The sequence below is a fragment of the Crocodylus porosus genome, unplaced genomic scaffold (genome assembly GCF_001723895.1).
Source record: "Crocodylus porosus isolate Cpor-Errol unplaced genomic scaffold, CroPor_comp1, whole genome shotgun sequence".
Taxonomy (NCBI): domain Eukaryota; kingdom Metazoa; phylum Chordata; order Crocodylia; family Crocodylidae; genus Crocodylus; species Crocodylus porosus.
Window position 1 is genome coordinate 107,792,100 of NW_017728886.1, and position 19,191 is coordinate 107,811,290.

General features: G+C 49.7%; 1 protein-coding gene across 1 annotated transcript in view; it reads left to right on the forward strand.

The window, feature by feature from the left end:
• The window catches only part of IRX4 (iroquois homeobox 4), an 11,359-nt gene extending 1,643 nt beyond the window's left edge, over positions 1 to 9,716 (forward strand). Inside the window, exons 2-6 of the mRNA XM_019540218.1 lie at positions 4,174 to 4,332; positions 5,078 to 5,329; positions 6,266 to 6,372; positions 7,745 to 8,058; positions 8,465 to 9,716. Of these exons, the coding sequence (XP_019395763.1) occupies positions 4,288 to 4,332; positions 5,078 to 5,329; positions 6,266 to 6,372; positions 7,745 to 8,058; positions 8,465 to 9,207 (1,461 nt within the window). The 5' untranslated portion in view covers positions 4,174 to 4,287 and the 3' untranslated portion in view covers positions 9,208 to 9,716. The remainder of the gene's footprint in view (positions 1 to 4,173; positions 4,333 to 5,077; positions 5,330 to 6,265; positions 6,373 to 7,744; positions 8,059 to 8,464) is intronic.
• Positions 9,717 to 19,191: the final 9,475 nt, after the last annotated feature.

The window sequence follows — 19,191 nt, forward strand, 5'->3', positions numbered from 1 at the left end:
ACAGATGCAATGACCTGGCCGGCTCTTGCCGTGGCAGGCAGGGCGTGTGTTATCACACTTCGGGCACCCTCGTTGGAAATCTGCGGATTTAATGTCAGCGCCGACTTCCTGGGAGCTAATCTGTCTGCAGATGTTGCAGGCTGCCCTCCGTGCGGTGTCAGATCCTAACTGGGCAACGTGTAGTGCTTCACAGTGTTTGTCAGGCAGTGTCAAGGTTGCTTTAAATCTTTAACGTGAAAACAAAGCAAACTCGACTGCAGGAGCTCGCGGAGGTGCATTTAGCCCATAAGCAAATACCGTCGCCCTGAAATACTGCACGAGGAGGCACTAACACCTCCAAAATAGGAGGCGATGAAAATAGACACAATAAAGCTGTCGCCGCATCCCCTCGAGTCTTTGCAGACGTCCATCAAAGCCCAGCCTTGCCCAGGCTCTCTCTGCTTTACCTGCTGTGGCCTGTTCGAGTACCGCACAGTTTCCTTCTTGCTTCATGTTTTTTTATAATAAAACTTGTATGAACATTGGCTCCGGTTCCTCTGAGGAGGAAGAAATCTGCCAGTGCATAACCCTTGAAGCCATACTTCATTTGGCTGGGATGCAGAAAGACGTGTGTGTGTCTACACACACTTATTTTTCTATTGTGGGAAACTCTCCACCATTTCATGTTGATCTTCAAGGCTTTACTTTCTTTTCACTTTGGAGGGGAAAAGGCGCAGGGGTTGATTATTTCGCTCGACTATTTTGTGTTGGGAAGGGGTAGGGCAAGGATCAATGTTCATGGCACCCCAAATACCTGCATTTTCCACGTGCTTAAGGGGATAGCCCACACCATTAAGCTTTACTCCTTAGGTGTGAGCAGTGCAAGCTTGCTTATGTGCGAAGAACCACAATGGGTATTTTAAATCACTGTTGAGCTTATGCTTGAGTTCTGACAGTAAAAAAATCATGGTGAATTATAACTTCGTGGAGTTTTGCATCAACAAAAAGCCATTATTGGTAGATTGTAAGTGAAACATAACATGGCAAGAACAGTTTCTGAAGAGGTCATGGCAACTTTTATAAATTGGGTGTTTCAAGATCTTAATATATTAAGGTGGGTTTTTTAATGAAAGCAGTCCAGGGAATGCCGAATGGTGCTGGCATAATGCTGACTTAGGGTAAGGTAATACAGCAGGCAGGCTGGAAAGGAAAATGACAAATTATTAGAGTGATTAATAAAGGAGCCTTCAGTGCAAAAGAAATGGGTATCAGCGGATTTGCATGGTGCAGGATGGTGAAAGACAACTGGAGATATATAAATAGACAAGGGGTATAAATATTGAATCTGATCTTGTATTTTAAAGATTAATAGACTCATCTAAATATCAGTCCTGTGGTGTTCGGGGTGTCACTGCCGGCTTGACGTCTGTACTAGCATCAAAAGGAAAAGACAGGACATGCGAAACTACGGTCTAAAAACCGGAGAGACGGTGTCGCAGTTCCTCAGACCCCGTCTCTGTCCCTATCAGCTAATTATAGCGCTTTACACTGAGCTACTCTCTAGATAAGTGCCACCGTTCCTGTCTCCAGCACCGTTGAATTATCCCCAGTGTTTAGAGAGTCCAAACTGAGCTTAATAACAATAGGAGTGCAGTGCAGTGCAGTACAAACCTCTTCATTAGGACCTTGCCCCCCATACACACACCTTTTTATTTTTTTTTATTTTTCTTGACATATTGATTGATTTTCTCCGGGGCGGGGGGGGGGATTCCCCCCCTTTTTAAATCCTCCACCACGTTGCATATAAACATAGTCTTTGCAAATGACAGCTGGAAATAGCATGATGGTCTGGAGACACTGGAGGAACCAGGAGGACTAAAGAAACATTTCATTGTTGTAACGCGCGAGTTCATTATTATTCCCAGACAGAAGGTGATATTAGCATTGCAGGTGAGAAAGGAACAAACACATTCTTCCGAGAAATCAATACGGAATTCAGGAACGATTATGAATGCCATAGGAATGACATTAATAAAGCACAAGAGCTCTTTCTACATTTCTCCCGGAGCCGGCTGCATAATTTGCAGTGCGCTGATTCTTTCCCTTCCTTTCTTTCTATTTGCAAACAGTTTGAGATGCCATAGGACCTTGCTCGTTGTAGCCTAACTCGATCCGAGAACGAGCATTTTCATCTGTAAATTAAAGCAATTACGCAGCAGATATTATATGATGTGTACTGTGGTCTCCAGATAGTCATCAATCACCCTCAATCTAGCTGTCAGAGTGGGCAGATTCGTTTCTGGGAGGCAGTCTTCCAGCTGGGGAGAAGAAGAGAACATCATCATTAATTAGAGTGTGACCCTGGGGCTATTCACATGTCTGAACCCAGGAAGCTCTCCGAGCAAGTCTGCACAGCGCGGCGCAGCCCTCCGAGGCCCCGGCAGCCGGGGCTGGGCGCTGCGCTCGGGCCCCGCTCCGGGGTGCTCCGCTCCGCGGGGGCGCCTGGCCCTGGCACCGCTGCCAGCGAGGTGGTGGCCGCGGACCTGGCCCAGCTGGGGCACTGGGTGCGCTTGGGGCCGGATCAACGCAGAGGCAAACTAGGCGCACGCCTGGGGCCCTAAGTGAAGAAGGGGCCCGATTGTGCTGCTTTTACATACGATCAGCCGGTGGGGGGAGGGGGGCGAGTCATATAAATCTACAGTATTAAGTAGCCTATGCCTTATTTTGCCCACTGAAGGGTTAATCGGGCCCGAGGGGGAGCGAGGTTGCCCGCTCCCCAGCCTGCCAAAGCCACCAGGTCTTCTCCCAGAGTCCTCCACTCTTCCCCCCAGCCCCTACCACCGCCCCACTCCGTCCCCGAGTAGGATCGGGGCTTCAGTGCCCCCAAAGGGTGCACAGGGCCCGGATCCTAAGGTGCAAATCGCCTTCCCGAGTCAGCGGCCCGCCCCCCAGGGAAGCAGGGAGCCGCTGGCCCTGGCCCCCAAGCACTCCAGCTGCGGCGGGCCCGATCCCTGCCCCTGGGGGGTGGTTGGGACCTCGGTTGCTGGAAACCTGCGTGTTTCTGTGCAAGGCATAGGCTGAGCCTGGCACCGGCGAGCAGGGAAGAAACTCCCAGCGCAGGAACCTCCCAGGTCAGAGAGGGTGTCCCCAAGGCGCGCCTGCCTCTGCTCCTGGGCTTTCCAAGGCACTTGAGTAAAGAGATGTTGGCTTTAAGTGGGGAAAAACCAGAAAGCCAAGCGATGAACCCTCTGGGGACAATTTGCCACCCGGCACAGTGAGAGAGAGAGAGCTGCAGGATCCGGGCCGGCGCTGGCTTTTCTAACCAAGTGTTACCAAGCCAGGTCGCTGGCCCGGCCCGGAGGAGGGAGTCCCGCCTGCAGCAGGCGTGCGGATGCCGTCGCACACATCTGGAGCCAAAGGCAGCGGTGCACATCTGGAGCCAAAGGAAACAGAACCGCGCGGGTCCTGGGCTTTATTGTATTGTCAGCGGCGGGGCTCGTTTTAACTGTTGATTAAATCTTCAATGAAGACTCAGTCGTGTGTCCCTTCATACGTCTCGTTTGTAATTGAGACTAATTATTACGGCGGGGTGGGAAGAAGCAGCTGCTCATTAATTAATTTCTAATTAAAAGTGCTTACCAGCTTGCAGTGACTAAGGGGGAAGGAACCTCTTAGGCGGTCGTAACATTGATTCGTACCCAGCCAAACCCTGTAAGAGAAAGCGATCTCGGGGCTAGAAGCAAAGCTGGCTGGTGCCCCCGGTGCTTTCCAAACTTTTAGCCCCTGCATGTGGTGGACTCTCTTCTGTACGGTCCCAGCACACACCTAAAGCTACCCAATATGGATGGTAAACTTCCAGCCGGGTGAATGTGAGTAGGATTTATCTGACGTCAGAGGCTCTGCTCTTTAAAACAACGTGCATCTCCCTGGATATGTTTGAGCTACTTTCCTTTTTCTTTCTTTCTTTCTTTCCTTTCTTGTGTGCAAAATCCCCGGTATCCCTGGCTCTCCACGTCTGTCAGTCTCCCACGTGTAGCCATGGCTTCTGCTTTACAGCTATAGCCAAAGGAAAAAAAAAAAAGATACAGCCAGCCATCATCGTACCTTTCTTTTTTTATTATTATTATTTCAGTTTTCAAAAGTTTCAGAAGCATGTCAGTACATTAAATCTGGTATTCTGCTTCGTCCTATAAGCATCTAGGAACCTGTGGGCACCGATCAATCGGTACAATAGAGCAGAGGCAGGCTGCAATAGCGTGCAGAGCAGACGTCTCTCCTCGTTCCTAGAAAACTGGGAGCCTCTGTACCATGTCATATCCTCAGTTCGGATACCCTTACTCTTCTGCACCCCAGGTAAGGCTCGATTGTCCGCAAGCCGTTAATTGATTGCATTTTAGTCATTATTGATTACTTCCGTTCCGTGCTAAAAGCTGCAGCGATCCGTCATAGGAGGCGAAAGCGTGAAATTGTTTGAGCCCTCAGCATGTCTGGGAGATATTTAAGTGGCACCTTGCGTTCACATTTGCCAAATGAAAGGACGGCGCAGGATTTGGGGTGTCCTTTCGGCAGGGGAGGGGGCTGGCGGTGTGGGGGAGGGGGCATGCAGTGACAAGGGGGGGAAAGTCCCCCCACCGGCAATCTTTTCTCTCTCGGATCAGATGCCCTGTTTGCACACTTGAACAAGGAGAGCGCTGGGGGCTTCACTGCAGAAACGTAACGGGGATAGTGTAAGCCAGCAGGTTAATAACAGATGTTCCTAGGGCTGTTACAAATCCGCAGTCAGTATAAATATGCATGAGTGATTTGGAAAGGAGGTTTAAAAACGCAGATGGGGAGGTGGCATTGTGCTGCAAGGGGAGGCAAACGACGTAAATACAGTCCCTGTAAATGACATGGGAAAGTTACTTTTTCAAAAGTAACTCCTGAAAGAGCAGGAGAAACTCTTCTCTCCTAGGAGATGGCACCAAACGCCTGGATCTCGCTTCCCCCCCCCCCACTTTCGGAATGGCTGGAGGGCTGCAGGGGAATGGTTCAGAAAGGGGGGCAAACTTAGCTGCGGGTTTTGCAAAGTTTTCCTCTATCCTGTCTTTCCCCCTAGTTCCTGATGACCACCAATTCCTTGACTACTTGCTGCGAGTCTAGTGGCAGGACTCTGACAGAGTCGGGGGCTGCCGCCTCGGCTCAGACCCCGGTCTATTGTCCTGTATACGAAAGCCGGCTGCTGGCTACAGCCAGACATGAGCTCAATTCTGCGGCTGCCTTAGGAGTCTATGGAAACCCTTACACAAGCACCCAGGGCTATGGAAACTACGTTACCTATGGCACTGAAGCCTCTGCCTTCTATTCCCTGGTAAGCAAGCCTGCAATCTTTCTTGTTACTCATTAGTAAAAACAAATCTCAGCTCAAAAGATAAGGGAAAATCTGTCTCCTCGCTCCTTGGCGGGGGTGAGTCCACCCCGGAGGGTAGCTGCGTCCTGCCCTTTCTTCTGAGTTGGAGTCGCCCCCCCACCGCCCCTAACATCCATGTCCTGCAACACTTCGGCTGTACTAAGAAAGCAGTCACGTTTGCAAGGCAGAGAGCACTTTAAGTGCCTAAATGCGTGCTCTTCCTCATGTTGTTATCGGAGCTGCAGCCTGTGTTTTCACTCGGGCGGCATCAACGTGGCGGGGTTTGTTTTGCTCGTTTGTTTGCTTCCTGAGCTCTGTGAATATGTCATAAATGAAAAGATCTGCGACAGGGCAATGCAATGAAATGCCCGCTCGGCGGGTCTGCTGGAGACTTGTAGAAAGCAGGGGGTGTGTAGCTTGCCGGGGTGTTCAAACTCGCGCAAGGTTCAGCCGGATCCAGGCACCTTCCGAGACGCTTTCCCCCTCTGGCATCGCCGTGGGGCGAGGCCATGTGCCCATCGGCTGGCACTCGCCAGCCACGGGGAAACCGATCCGCTCCCTCCGCCGCAGCCCGAGCTGGTCCTGGTCCTGGTCCTGGGTGAAGCCTCGTGGCTCGGCTGCCAGCCCCCTCCGTGCACCCTGACAGCCGTCATTAAAAGTTGCAGAGCCCCTTCTAGCTCGGGATTGTCTCGGGCCTGGGCAAGGCAATTAGGTCCCGGGCCTGCAGGGGGGTGACGAGGCTGCAAAGAGTAGAGGCCGGGGAGGCAGGAACCCGACCTCCCACAGCCGCAGCCTTGCAAAAGATGCCTTGCCCCTGAGCCTAGGTGCGGCCCGGCTCGGTGCCACCCGCCCCCCCGGGTCGCTCCGAGGACAGACACGCTTGCTCTTCCCTTACAGAATAGTTTCGACGCCAAGGACGGGGCTGGCTCTGCGCATGCGGGCATCACCCAGGCCGCTGCCTACTACCCCTACGATCACACGCTCAGCCAGTACCAGTACGACAGGTAAGGGGCAAAGCCGAGGCCGGACCCCCCCCCCTTCCCCATCCACACCCCAACTGGAGACAGCTGGCACCGGGCAGGAAAGGGTTAAATAGGGGGGAGGGGGGACGGGACAAGCAGCCTGCCTGTCTCCAGTAGCAAGGCTGCATCCTGCCTCCCCCCACCCCGGGTCAGTCTGAATGTGCCCACCGGAGAATTGAAGGAGGCAGGGTGCTAGGGGCAGGGGTTGGGTCACTCCCTTGCCCCCTGCCCCCGGGGCGTGGGTGTTCCCTGCACCCTGCGTCTGACCCGATATGACTCCGCCCTTCAGCAACCCTGGATCCGGCTCAGGAGTGCCCCCAGCTCTGCCGGGCCCTTTGGAGCCTTTGAATGCTCCCTCCTTCCATGCAGCCTCGGCCTGGGGCTGCAAACTCCCTGCTTGATCCTGGACGGATCAGACTGATCAGCTTCCACGTGGTCTGTTTCGCAACGTTCTATTCTCCTTCTTCAACGTTCTATTCTTTTTCTTCAACGTTCTGTTCCTTCCTTGCTTGCTTCCCATAACCGCGCTTGTCTGTCCATACAACCCGCTGTCCCCGACCTTTCTTTCCAGGAGGTGGCTTCCCACTCCCCCGAGTTTGCATTCATTCGCTTCCCCTGCCTGGCGTCAAACCGAAAGGCCCCTTTATCTTTGGCGTGTTTATTAGGTTTAAAACAGAATCAAGCCACTTAAACCATCGCAACCTTTCAAGCCCACTGGGCTCCGCTGACCTTTCCCAGATGATGCGCATTAAATATTCAGGCGCAGGCCGGTGTCATCTGCGTGGCGTTTTTACAATTTCAGGAACAAAAGGGTAGGGAGAAATTACTAATAAAAGGAGTAAGAGGAAATATGTATTTCTATTAACAGCAACCCCCTGAGGTCTCCTGAACGTGTTGTACCCGGGAAAGCGTGATCAAAGCGCTCAGGACCAGAACTTGAGTGGGCGCCTGTGTGGGCGCCGGGTGCCTAATGCAGCTGAGGTTTTCTCCCACCCGGGATCTGAAGGGAGACTTTACAGACATTTTTTTTCCCCATTTACGCCACCAAAAGGTTATTGCTCAATTGAATGCAAGCGCATTTTTTTCCCCTCTTAACACGCGGGCGTGTGCGCTCATGCCTTCTTTCCCTGAACCGGGTTTCCAGGCTGAATCATTGCTCAAGGCTGTGTTATCCGTTGCCGTCTCTCAGTCCTTATCCCCCAAATCCTGCTCCCCGCCCTTTGCATGTCGCTGGAAAAAATAAAGTGCACCTCATGTGCCCTTCTTCCCCTTGGGCTCCCGAGGGATCAAGCCCACCCCGCGGCAGCTCTGTCCGGGCCCACCCGTGATGTCCTTTGTGTCTCGCGAGCTGCAGGTACGGCACGATGGACGGCGGCACACGCAGGAAGAACGCCACGCGGGAGACCACCAGCACGCTCAAGGCCTGGCTGCAGGAGCACCGCAAGAACCCCTACCCCACCAAGGGCGAGAAGATCATGCTGGCCATCATCACCAAGATGACCCTCACGCAGGTCTCCACCTGGTTCGCCAACGCCCGGCGCCGGCTCAAGAAGGAGAACAAGATGACCTGGCCCCCCCGGAACAAATGCTCCGAGGAGAAGAGACCCTACGAGGAAGAGGAGGAGGAAGAGTCGCAGGAAGACAATATGAAGAGCGAGAAAAACGAGGGTACCTTATTAGCCATGTACCTTAACCATCAATGCTCGGGTAGCTCGAGTGGCTCCTGTTAAGCCCTGACTCTCATAGCTGTTAGGGGCTGGAAGGGACCGTACAGATCATCGGGTCCAGCCCCCGCTGCGCTTGGGCAGGAAGGCCCGCTGGGATCAGATGACCCCAGCAAGATGGGCACGTTATCCCTAGTGTTTCTGGGTCGTATGATGCATTAGGACGTGCTGGGAATAGCAGGCTGCTGTTGGTACAGGGGTCGCCCCCCAGGCTGTTGGCACAGGGGCTGGCGCAGGCTGTAGTTCTGCGGGTGCAGGTCTCCGGGTCTCCCAGGTGGGGGTCCCTGTGGGCAAGCAGCGTGTGGCCATTCATTGTCTGTCCTGCTGTCTCCCCCCGCCCCCTCCCGCAGAGCCCGCGAGCAAAGAGGACAAGGAGCTGGAGCTGAGCGACCTGGACGACTTCGACCCCATGGAGTCGGAGAGCTCGGAGTGCGAGATGAAGCCGCCCTTCCCGGCCCTGGAGAGCGGCCAGATGCGGGCCGCCGACACGTGCGCCGCCGAGCACTGCAAGGAGCCTGCCCTCAAGATGCCCATCCCGGCCGGCGCCATGGAGGAAGACCTGGAGCGAGCTAAAAACTGTCTCAAGAGCGTGGTGGACGAGTGCGAGCAAGACCTGATCCACGCCAGGCAGAGGGGCTGCGAGTCCAAAATGTGCTTCCAGCCGGGGCAGCAGATCCTGGAGACCAAGCCCCGGATCTGGTCCCTGGCTCACACCGCCACCTCCCTGAACCAAACTGAGTTCCCTTCCTGCATGCTGAAGCGCCAAGCCGTGCCCTCCTCCGCCGCGGTGTCTGCCCCTGTGGGGGTCATTGACAGGCACCAGGATTCCCCAGTCACCAACCTCAGGAACTGGGTGGACGGGGTGTTTCACGACCCCATATTCAGACACAGTACTTTGAACCAAGCCCTGAGCAACACCACAGTTTCCTGGGCCACCACCAAAGGGGCCATTCTGGAAACGGGGTCCCTGGGGCGCTCAGTCGGGAACAGTGCCAGCGTGCTCAAAGGGCAGCTGGCAACCTTGTCGCACCAGGACTCCAGCAAGGACTTCCTTGCCTTTCCCAAATCAGGGAGCAAAATGTTTTGTTCCTAACAGCCCACCACGTGGCAAAGGACTGTCTAGCTGCGTGAAGAGTCGGACACACCGAGAAAGAGACTTGGAAGAGTTTAAATTTCAAATCTAAAACTTTTTTAAAATAGCAGAGCAACAACGACAATAACAAGGATTTAATGTTCAGTTTGCTTAGTTAAACGGACAGACTTTCTCCATTGCTGGTTTGAAGAATTTCTCTTGGCTGCGACTGGAAGGGATTAGTGTCGTAAAAATGATTTAACTCCATGACTAAAAAGCACGTACCCTAGTGTAGACCTACCTAAAAGTTTACATCCAAAAGTTTACAAACGAGAAATTTTAATTCAGAGATTTAATTTAAGGCATGCCAACATTAGTTAAGAAGACTTCTCAGACTTTTTTCCTTCTGATTTCATCTTTAGCATCTAATTCACAAACAAGCACTTCTACCGAGTTTACACTATTGCACAAAACTTAACTTGACAAATGAGATATGTTAACAGGTATGTTCACTCCAATAAATTGTCTGTTTCAGAGGTTAAATAAACGAGTGGTGGCGTGTTGCATTACAAAATGGACATTTCCCAGCCTTAGCATTTCCAGCAATAGAAAAGAATGCCAGGATGCTGCATTAAGGGTAGAAGAAAGCTGTAGAAAGCCCCAATAAATCACTAGCAGCACTGCAAGCAACTATCTTGAAATCAGAGACCGGTGCTTCTTCATTGGGCCTTTTGGTTCCTTCTTGTGTTAAAGGGACCAAAACACCCAGGCATCTGAGATCAGGAGGTAAACGGTGTTTCAGGAATCAAGCACCCAGATCTCTGAGATCAGGAGGTAAATGGTGTTTCAGGAATCAAGCACCCAGCTCGCTGAGACCCGGAGGTAAATGGTGTTTCAGGAATCAAGCACCCAGCTCGCTGAGCCCCGGAGTGAAATGGTGCTCTGTCCCCCACCTTCCCCCCGCGCAGACAGCTGCCGTTTTGCTCTGAAGTCGCCCCTCCAGGTCCCGGGCTCTGCTCCGGTGCAGAGAGCCGTGCGTTGCCCTGAAATCCGGATGCCCAGTCTCCAGAGCCCTCTCCTGCTGGAGGAGCGCGAGGCAATCTATCACGACACCGGCTGCGTTGACCAGTTGTCACCCCCAAAGCGGGAAGAGCGGCGGGGAGACGCCCGCCTTCCCAGAGCCCCGGCCCGGGGCGGCGCGCGGGGCGAGGGCAGGCGAGGCCGGGAGCGGGTGTCCGGGCAGGGGAGCCGCCGGGGGACTCTCTTCTGCTGCGCGCGGAGCAATTGATTCACACGGAAAAATTGATATTTTAAACACCCGCTTTAGCTCCTGCGCGAGGCTGGAGCAGCGCTGCTCCCGCATGAATATTTCAGCACGTCAGGACGGATGCGTTTCTGTTCTGACATGAACCAGAGTGCAGGCGGGAGGGGGGGCTCCCCACGCGTGGCGCGGGACACGCCACTGCTCCCTGCAGCCAGGCCACTGGCACATACTTCCCTGTCGGCAGCTCCGGGCTGGGGGGCAGCAATGAGGCGATCAACAATCCACCGATCTGTCCGAACAGACTAGCTTAAAATCCAAGGGGGGAGGGGGGGGTCGCATTAGAGCCCTTCCCCGCGAGGACAGAGATCGGATGGGATCCACAGTGCCCCGGGGACAGGGGGCAGCCCCAGCCCTGCCAACTCGCTGCTGAGACCTGTTAGTGCAAGGCTTGAATAAAGGCATCCGGGCGCGGGGGGCAGACCCAGCCCTTCCCTCTCGGCGAGCCAGCAGCTGTAATTGGATTGTATCCAGTCATATTCCCTGTCATTGTATTGACTTTCGCTCTCTTGGATGATATTATCGAGATCACTGAACCTCTCTGCTGATCTGGCTGTCAAAAGGCTCAGACAGGAGCCCCCGGCCTGGAAAACGTGCATCAGCCAAGATAATTTGAAGTGAAATTTTCATTTTGACAGTAAACCCCTCAATTTCTAAAGGCTCTGCACTCCGAGAGCTCGGTGGCAGGGGGAGGCTTTACAGAAAGCCACGTCTTAAACTGAAAAGGGCAAAAGAACTCGAATTAGTTGTAATAGATAAAAGGGCAAAAATAAAGAGTCAAGGGTACTTGACAGTAATAGCGAAAGTGGAGTCTCCGGGGAGAAGTGTTCGCAGCGAGAGGCTGGGCCGGCAGGAATTTTAATGCAGCCAGGGCGGCCGGCAGCCGCTCCACTGAAACCCTTTAGACAAAGCAAATTATTTTCAACCAAAATAAGGCGGTGGAAAAAAAAAAAAAGCAAGCAAGGGGGGGGGGGGGCAGGGAGGTGAGGAGGAAGGGAAGGGGCGCAAGGCTTGCAGGCCATGTCACTGAAGATCTGCTGAGAAGCATCCCCCATTTACTCCCCCAGTCCCATAGTAGCCAAGGGGGTGCGATAGGACCCCCGATAGGTAGGGAGAAAGTTCAGGTGTTCCCAAATGGGGCCGTGGACAAGAGAGACATCCATGGGGATGCTCAATTATTCACCAGGCACTTTCCGTGTAATAATGACAGGGCTTCCCCCACCCACCACATACACACACGCAGAGGAGACAACAATTTGTCATTCCCATCTGAACTCTGCAGATCTATCTGCGTGGCTATAAGGCTGCAAATAAATAAATAAATAGAAATAACACAAAAGCAGACTAACGAGAGTAATGAGGATGATGATTTGGACTAGGGGACCGCCTGCGGTCCCTTCCAGCCCCACTTTCCTATGATTGTACGATGCTGATAGTGATGCCAAAATCCCAAGTGCTGTTGGAGCTCGGCACTGACTCATATTGGCTTAGCTTCCAATCTGGGGAAGGGATTTCTCCCAAATAGTCCAACTCATGCATAGGCAACAGACCTGGATTCAAAGAAAAGACCTTTTTTCAGTTATCATCAGCCGGAGGGAGGTGAGTTGGGGGGTGGGGGGATCACTCCTTCATGTTATGGCATCGTTATTGCAAGACAAGTTGGAATAAGTTTGCATCTATAGCAGGTCCCTCCTGCGTGGGCTACAGGTAGAGGCTGCACTCGGTGCCATTAGGATTCGGGAGAGGGCTCCTGCTCTGTGCTTCCGTGTGCTGGCTGGTGCTGCTGTTTAAACCCCTTGTATACAGATTAGCAGTCCAACGCAGGGATCATTCACAAGCATCCGCAACGTGTAAACAAAAGAAATTAATTTCTCGGTAGGCGAGTCAAAAGCACGAGTCAAAGATCACTTCCAGCTGCTTTTGCCCAGGCTGTAAGGCTCAGGGAGAAAGCCATCTAACTTGGCTGGCGGTATAAAGCAGACATGTAGAAAGGGGGAATCAAAAAGAAAGAGGGGAAGAAAGAAAGGGCGGGGGGGGGGAATCATAGAGAAACGGCTTGAAACGGAGAGACTCTAAATCATTCAGCCATGGCAAATTCAAACACACAAAGGAGGGGATGCTAAATTAACAGTGCTTTTTACATAGAGCCCAAATAAAACTGTAATCAGCGACGCGTTACTTTTCATTAAGCGAGTTTGACAGCAGCATATTCAGTCTCGACAAGGGAACAGGAGCGAAGAAATATACGGCTCTCCCAGCCCGAGTCATAAGATAATTCCTTAAGCTCCATTAACAACTCTTAGCCGCAGGAAATGGGCTCCCTGAAAACATCTCCAAATCTAAAAGCTTTATCGACCTCTCAAACCTCTGCTGATGGTTCTATTTTTTTTAAAAACTTAGGAGAGAGACGTCCAGCAAGGTAATAGACTTTGACACAACACCTTCTTAACTAGAGAGAGAGAGGCAGAGAAAACGAGACCTTAAATGATATTTAAAAGGCAGCCAATTAAGATTTAAAATGATTGTCTCTTGAGATTATGCATGCGATTTATGTCATCTATTTTTCCCAGGCATGCATGCAAAATTGCAACTGGGCAGATAGCCTGTTCTTTAAATAATAAAAGCTAGAAGAAGAAATAGTAGCAATTAACTGTCTAACTATCTCAAACAATTTTAAATGTTAAGCTAATAAAGGGTTGGACTTTAGGTAACCTGATTAAAGTAACACATTGCAGCAGTCTACTAATTTATAGGTAGCTAATGAAAAGACAGCTAAATAAATCATGCAAACATTTTCTATTAACTTTTATGGGCACATATTTCCCCTATATATTTAAGTGTGTGTTGACACCTGACTATTAAAGACTTTAATTAGTGCATTTTTACACCACAGAAAATAACAGCTCTTTCAGTTCATTCATACAATAAGGAGAATTTGTCCTGACAGGAGTTGGACCATCAAATATTTTAGAGGTACTTGGTTCTAGAGGATGCATACACTTGATAAAGTCTTAGCAATTTTCTCATTTAAATCTGATTTTCAAAAAATGTGATGGGGTTATGTGCTAAGGTGGCCATCATAGAGGACATTCTGGTTTTCTGCTACTCTGTCCTCTAGTGATACAAAACCTGATGCCTTTATGACCTCTATTTTTTCTTCAAGAGAAAAATAGAGGACGTAAAGGTGTTGGGTTTTGCACCACTAGAGGACAGAGGACAAGCGGACTGTCCTCTATGATGGCCACCCTAGTATGTGGATGTGTGATAGAGGGGGTCATTCCCTATTTAATGCCAAAAAAATAACCTTCACTTTAACTGTTTTAATCATAAAGACTGTACTGGAAAATCAAAGTAAGAAGTGAAACTTCTGGCAGTATTGAAAGCATTTCCAAATAGAGTGGGGGCACAGGGTAGAGAGAGAACCTGGGAATGGAGAATCATCCCCATCACTAGTAAGGAGCTCCTACACTGGATGAGATTAGTTGGACACAATTTTATTAAGTTAGGAGTAAATTTCAGTGTTGCTCCTTTATGTTGTTATCTCTTATGCATTTAATTCACACCTCTAGCTTTGTAAATGTAGTGGCCCAGCACTGGTATATTCTAAAAGGTTGGTCCAATAAAAGGTTCTGCATTCACTAGCATTTCAGTGGTTTGCTAAATGTAATAACATGTAGCAGTTATGCCTCACTTTTCATTCCCACCCTCTGCAAGTACTGTTCCCCACAGAACTTCTGCGAAGCAGGTTTTAAGAGGCCCATTTTACAGAGAGGTAAATTGAAGCACTGCATGGTTCAATTATTTGCTGGTGTGCATTAGCCAGGTAGCGTCAGTGCCAAGAAAAGCCTGTTCATGTTACTGCTTCCATCCCCCTGCTGTGGTCCTCCAACCAGCCAATTAGGGCAAGATCCAGCAAAGACTGAAATGCCTAAATGTTAGGCAATCCCACACTTATTAACCACCTGGGCCCCAGAATGAAATCCAGATCCCTAAGTGAAGGGCCTCTGCTCCCTACTCAGTGCCTGGGCAGAGCCAGAGTATGTCTATACTGCTTCCACAGTGCCCCTAAGAGCACCAGCAAGTACAGTTCCATCCGCCTGCCTGCTCCTGCTGCGTGTGCCCCAAACCCAGGAAGGAGGAAGGCACCCCCATCCACTGTGCAATTCTCAGTCTGATCCTCTCCACTGAAGCTTTCCTCAGGGTACCTCCCTGCTGCCTGCTCCAATCATGATGGAGACTGTGCTGGACAGGAGGAATTGGGGTGCCCCAGGGTGCCTTTGCTGCCTCATTTCTAGGTTTGGCACACGCAGAATGAGTGTAGGAGAGGGCAGGTGGGGCTGTGCTTCTCCCGGGTGTGCTCAGGAGCATGGCAGAAGCAATGAAGGCATGCCCTGAGGCAGCTCAGAAGAGAATCCAAGACAGGCAGCACACTGAGCAGGGAGGTGCTTGAAACCAGCCTGTTCCATGTGCAGCTGCCTAGATGTAGCCAAGAGGTAATGCTGAGAACAGAGATGCCTGAAATCCTATCCTCTCTGATAGTGGGAAAGCACCCCCATCCAGTGTTCAAGCCTCAATTTGGAATTTGAGAGGCACTCATATCCTTTTTGCTTCCCCATCACCTCATGCAGCCTCATACTTAGAGCACTCACCCAGGAACTGGAAGACTTGGATTTAATTCCCACCCTTAGGAAATTCCAACCTCCCAGGGAAGTGCCCTAACTACCAGACTATCAGCTGCTTCAGTGGGGGAGTGGGAGGAGTTACCCTCTACCCTTCCTGGTGAATCTCTGCCGCTGTGCAGACAAGACTTCATAAATCACAGGGGCAAAGAGAGGAATTATCATTTTGCAGCCTGGTGGCTGGGGACTCCTGGGTTCCAGTCCTGCTGCAAACATTGTTTCTGTACTTGACATTTACCAGACACTGGCATATACTAGTATACCTATCAATTTAAATATTCCAGTCAATCAATAATTCATTAGGACTGTTTCAGTGAAGAAGGGAAGCAGGGGCAGTTCCAACAGTCCTTACTCATCAAGTGAAGGCAATACCCCAGACTATACTACTGCCACCTGAAATTATTATATTTTCCTGATGTAATTAATGAATAATTCATTTTCTTACTGATTTGGCTAATCAAGAAATTAAGGCCTATTAGAATGATGTTCATTTTTTCCTCAGTATTACTACTTTTAATTCCTTCAGTTGCCATAGGCTTACTCAGTTTTTGGAACTGATACAATTCCAGTTAAAGTCAATGGGAGTTTTCTCACCAATTCCAGTGGAAGCAGAACAAGACATTATTCTTTAGAAGGTTTTTCTAAAGGCCCGAGTTGCATGGAAGATAATAAAATAGTCCCCAGAACCAAAAGCCAGAAATTACCTCTGCTACCTGCTTTCCATTATAGCTAGACTACAAAATCAGGTTTCCTTCAGGAACTTTACTGGGGAAACTTTCAGGTACTTAAGTGGGTAGGATTAGAGGGCTGGGGGTGTTGAAGATCACCCTCCTGGACTTAGCTGTTTATATTCTGCCTAAATTCTACTCCAGTCCTTTAATATGTCTTGGCCTTTGCCTCTGTCAACTAAATCTGCAAAAAGATTTAAGTACCTAATTCCCACAATACACATCTTAAGAAAAATTGTGGCTCTCAAAATTCCTGTTTAGGGGCTGAGCATCCTTGGTGGTACCTAACTCCTGTATGTTCCCCAGAGAATTCTGCTTCTAGGCAGACACCCAAGCCATGACACCACCACTAAGCAGCCTGGCCCAGTGTCAGTACTCACACACTGACCATTTCTCTGCCTATATCACCTGCCACCTAAGGGGCCCAGTCTGGCTGACATACTCAGAACCCTCCTACCTGATCAACTCCACAAAAAAGGCAGTTCCTGCCTCTCTTCCCATGTTTCCAAAACAGATTCACTTGATTTCTGTGAGGGCCTGCAATGACTACAAAGCAGAGCTATGTCCTGCTTTGCTGATTTTCTTTTCTGATTGGTGGTGTGCTAAGTTCAAAAGGTGTGCTTTGGCTTTTACCAGTCTGTCTACGCTGCATCAGTAGCGCTCCCAGGAGTACTGTTCTCTAGCTTGCCCACCTGCTTCTGCTCCACATGTGCAGAATCTGGAAAGGATGCCGTGGCTCTGCTCTGGTGGTTCCTTGAGTCCTATTCTCAAGCACACCTAAGGTGCCTTGCTCTTTTTGCTAAGGGCTCAGGAGTGGTGCTCCAGAAAGCATTGCAGATGGAGTACAGACATATCCTAACAGAGCCAGATTTCAGCTATGTTTTGTAACATGGACTCTGTGCTGAAAAATTCTGGGGCCTGAAACCTCTTAGAAACTTATGTTGAGTAGAAAAGCCCCTCTTTTCTCAGCCTGAAATATATTGGACAGATAGTAGGACTTGCTCCCAGTCTTTTTCCCAGGGGAAAAACTACTGGAAGGGTAGGAAAAAGCAATCTTGCTAGAAGGAAGGAGGAAGGAAGCAAGGAAGGATCTTTTGTTGGTGAAGGAGGCTGCAGAGGAACTGAGCCAAGGGCCTTGTACAAACCTTAACTGAAGAAGAGTGAATGCTGAGAATAGGAGAGAGGCAATTGCCCAGCCCCCAGTGCAACAATGGAAACAGAGAACTGCATTTGTCCTTCTGGTCTTACTTTGCTGACCCCAGAAGCAGGAGATCTGGGTATAGCTGGAAGGTTAAATCAGAGGGGGACAGTAGTGTGTAGGCCAGCTCTGATGACAGCACCACTGCACTAGGAATCCATGTGCAATCTTTTCTTTCTAGCTTATCAGAAGTTTTACAGAGCTGGCACGTCTCTTTTCAGACCAATAATGTCATCTTCCTGTACAACTACTTATGTAGATGACCTATGGCAGATCAAGTTTATGAGAAGTAAGTTAAGATGCTGACAGGGCACTGTGAGTCTCAGTAAAGGTGGCATAGACAATTTTTAAAGTCCAATGTCATAGCTGTGGAAGACAGAAACCATTTTTTTCCTGCACAGTACTATCCACAAAGTCACAATTAGAGGAACAGTTCCTGGTAGTGGACAACCTAATAAATCTGAACTACTGCCTTCACCTGGAAGCAAATCAGATATTTCTCACAAAGAGGAGTAATCTGCTAACTTAGCAGATAAATTAAATCAGACTTGGACCAATCTGTACAACTCTGCAGTAAAAGAAAATTTTGACAGACAGTGGCTGAAGTAGAGGAAATGAGGAAAGGGCACACACTGGTTCAGTGGACCAGCCCGATCAGTCTCCATGTTTGACGGTGATGTGGTGTTACAGAGTTTCCAGGCAACAAAAGGTAGCACAGGATAAAAATGGGAACAAGAGATTTTTTTTTTCTGTGAGTAGTTCATGTCCGCAGGTAGTTAGTTCCTCAGTCAAACAAAAGCATAGAGGCCACATTCCACCCTCATATTCACAGGATTTACTCAGATAACTTCAGTAGAATCTCTCGCTAGCCACATTAATTTACATGGGAGCAGAGGCACACCTCTAAGCAAGCTGGTGTGTGTGGGTGTGTGCGTCTCCACAGGCATGAGTGCAAGCCTTGTTTTGGACTTGTGCTGAAGGCTACTCCTGTAAACGTGGCCATAAAAATAGGCATCTGGACATACAGGTTGGAAATTGGAAAGCAACCAGCTGTGATGGTAGCCACATTGTTCCCTTCTAGGGTAGGTGTGACCTGACATCACAAGTGTAGCCCTAGGCTGATATGAAGCCGATCCCCCAGAATCAGGATCCACGCTTAAAAAATCTGATACAATTCCATGCATTTCAGTAATGTGAACATTTCAGATGCAGGACTTCAGGCACAATAATGTACACTTACCTGGTACTTTATTGTACCCTGACTGTTCAAATGATATATTTTGTGCATATTAACTTGAAGCCAAAATGAATGAAGTCAACAAGCATGCACCAAAAAGATCCAGTCTACTAGATTCCTTAACTTATCTTGATGCTTTCCATCAGACATTTGCATTGAACTGTATGAAGAATGTCCCAAATACCAGCATTAACAACATAATATATATATAAAAGCAGAGCAAGCAATCCACTTGCCTGTACTCCAGATTAGAGACATTGATCTGCCATTCTTGTCCCATCTACAAACAAGTATTTCAAGCCTCCTTCTCAACAGTCCTGTCATTTGATATTTTGCTCAAAAGTAAAATGGGAATGTTAGTGCAATAGTTTGGTACTAGATTTACCATAAAACAATAAATTTATTATAAGTCTCAACATTTTGTGCTCATCCTTTTCTTTCTGTTATTTTAGTCTGCCTTTTCTTTTTCCTTCCCAGTCTTTAGCTAAGTCTACTAGTTTCTCTTATAATTAAGGTACTTTCCCATCTTCAATCAGACCGGTATTCTAATATAACAAAGGGCTTAGTCTGTGTGTCTGTCTGTGTGTCTGTCCATAATGCTTTTGGCCACTTGTGCATGTGCTGCTGAGAGGGCAGGTGGTGACTGGCTGTATGGACAGCCCAAGTTTGAGCTGCTGCTGGGGAAATTTGTGGTGGCAGCAAACATGCCCCAGCCACCTGAGCATCAGGGCTTCTCCACACTTGTCTGCATGAGGGCAAAGGGGGAGTCGCAGTGGCAGTGCCTCCTGCTGCCCATCCCCAATGCCCCCCAAAATATCTGGCAGGGAGGGGAAGATGGCAGG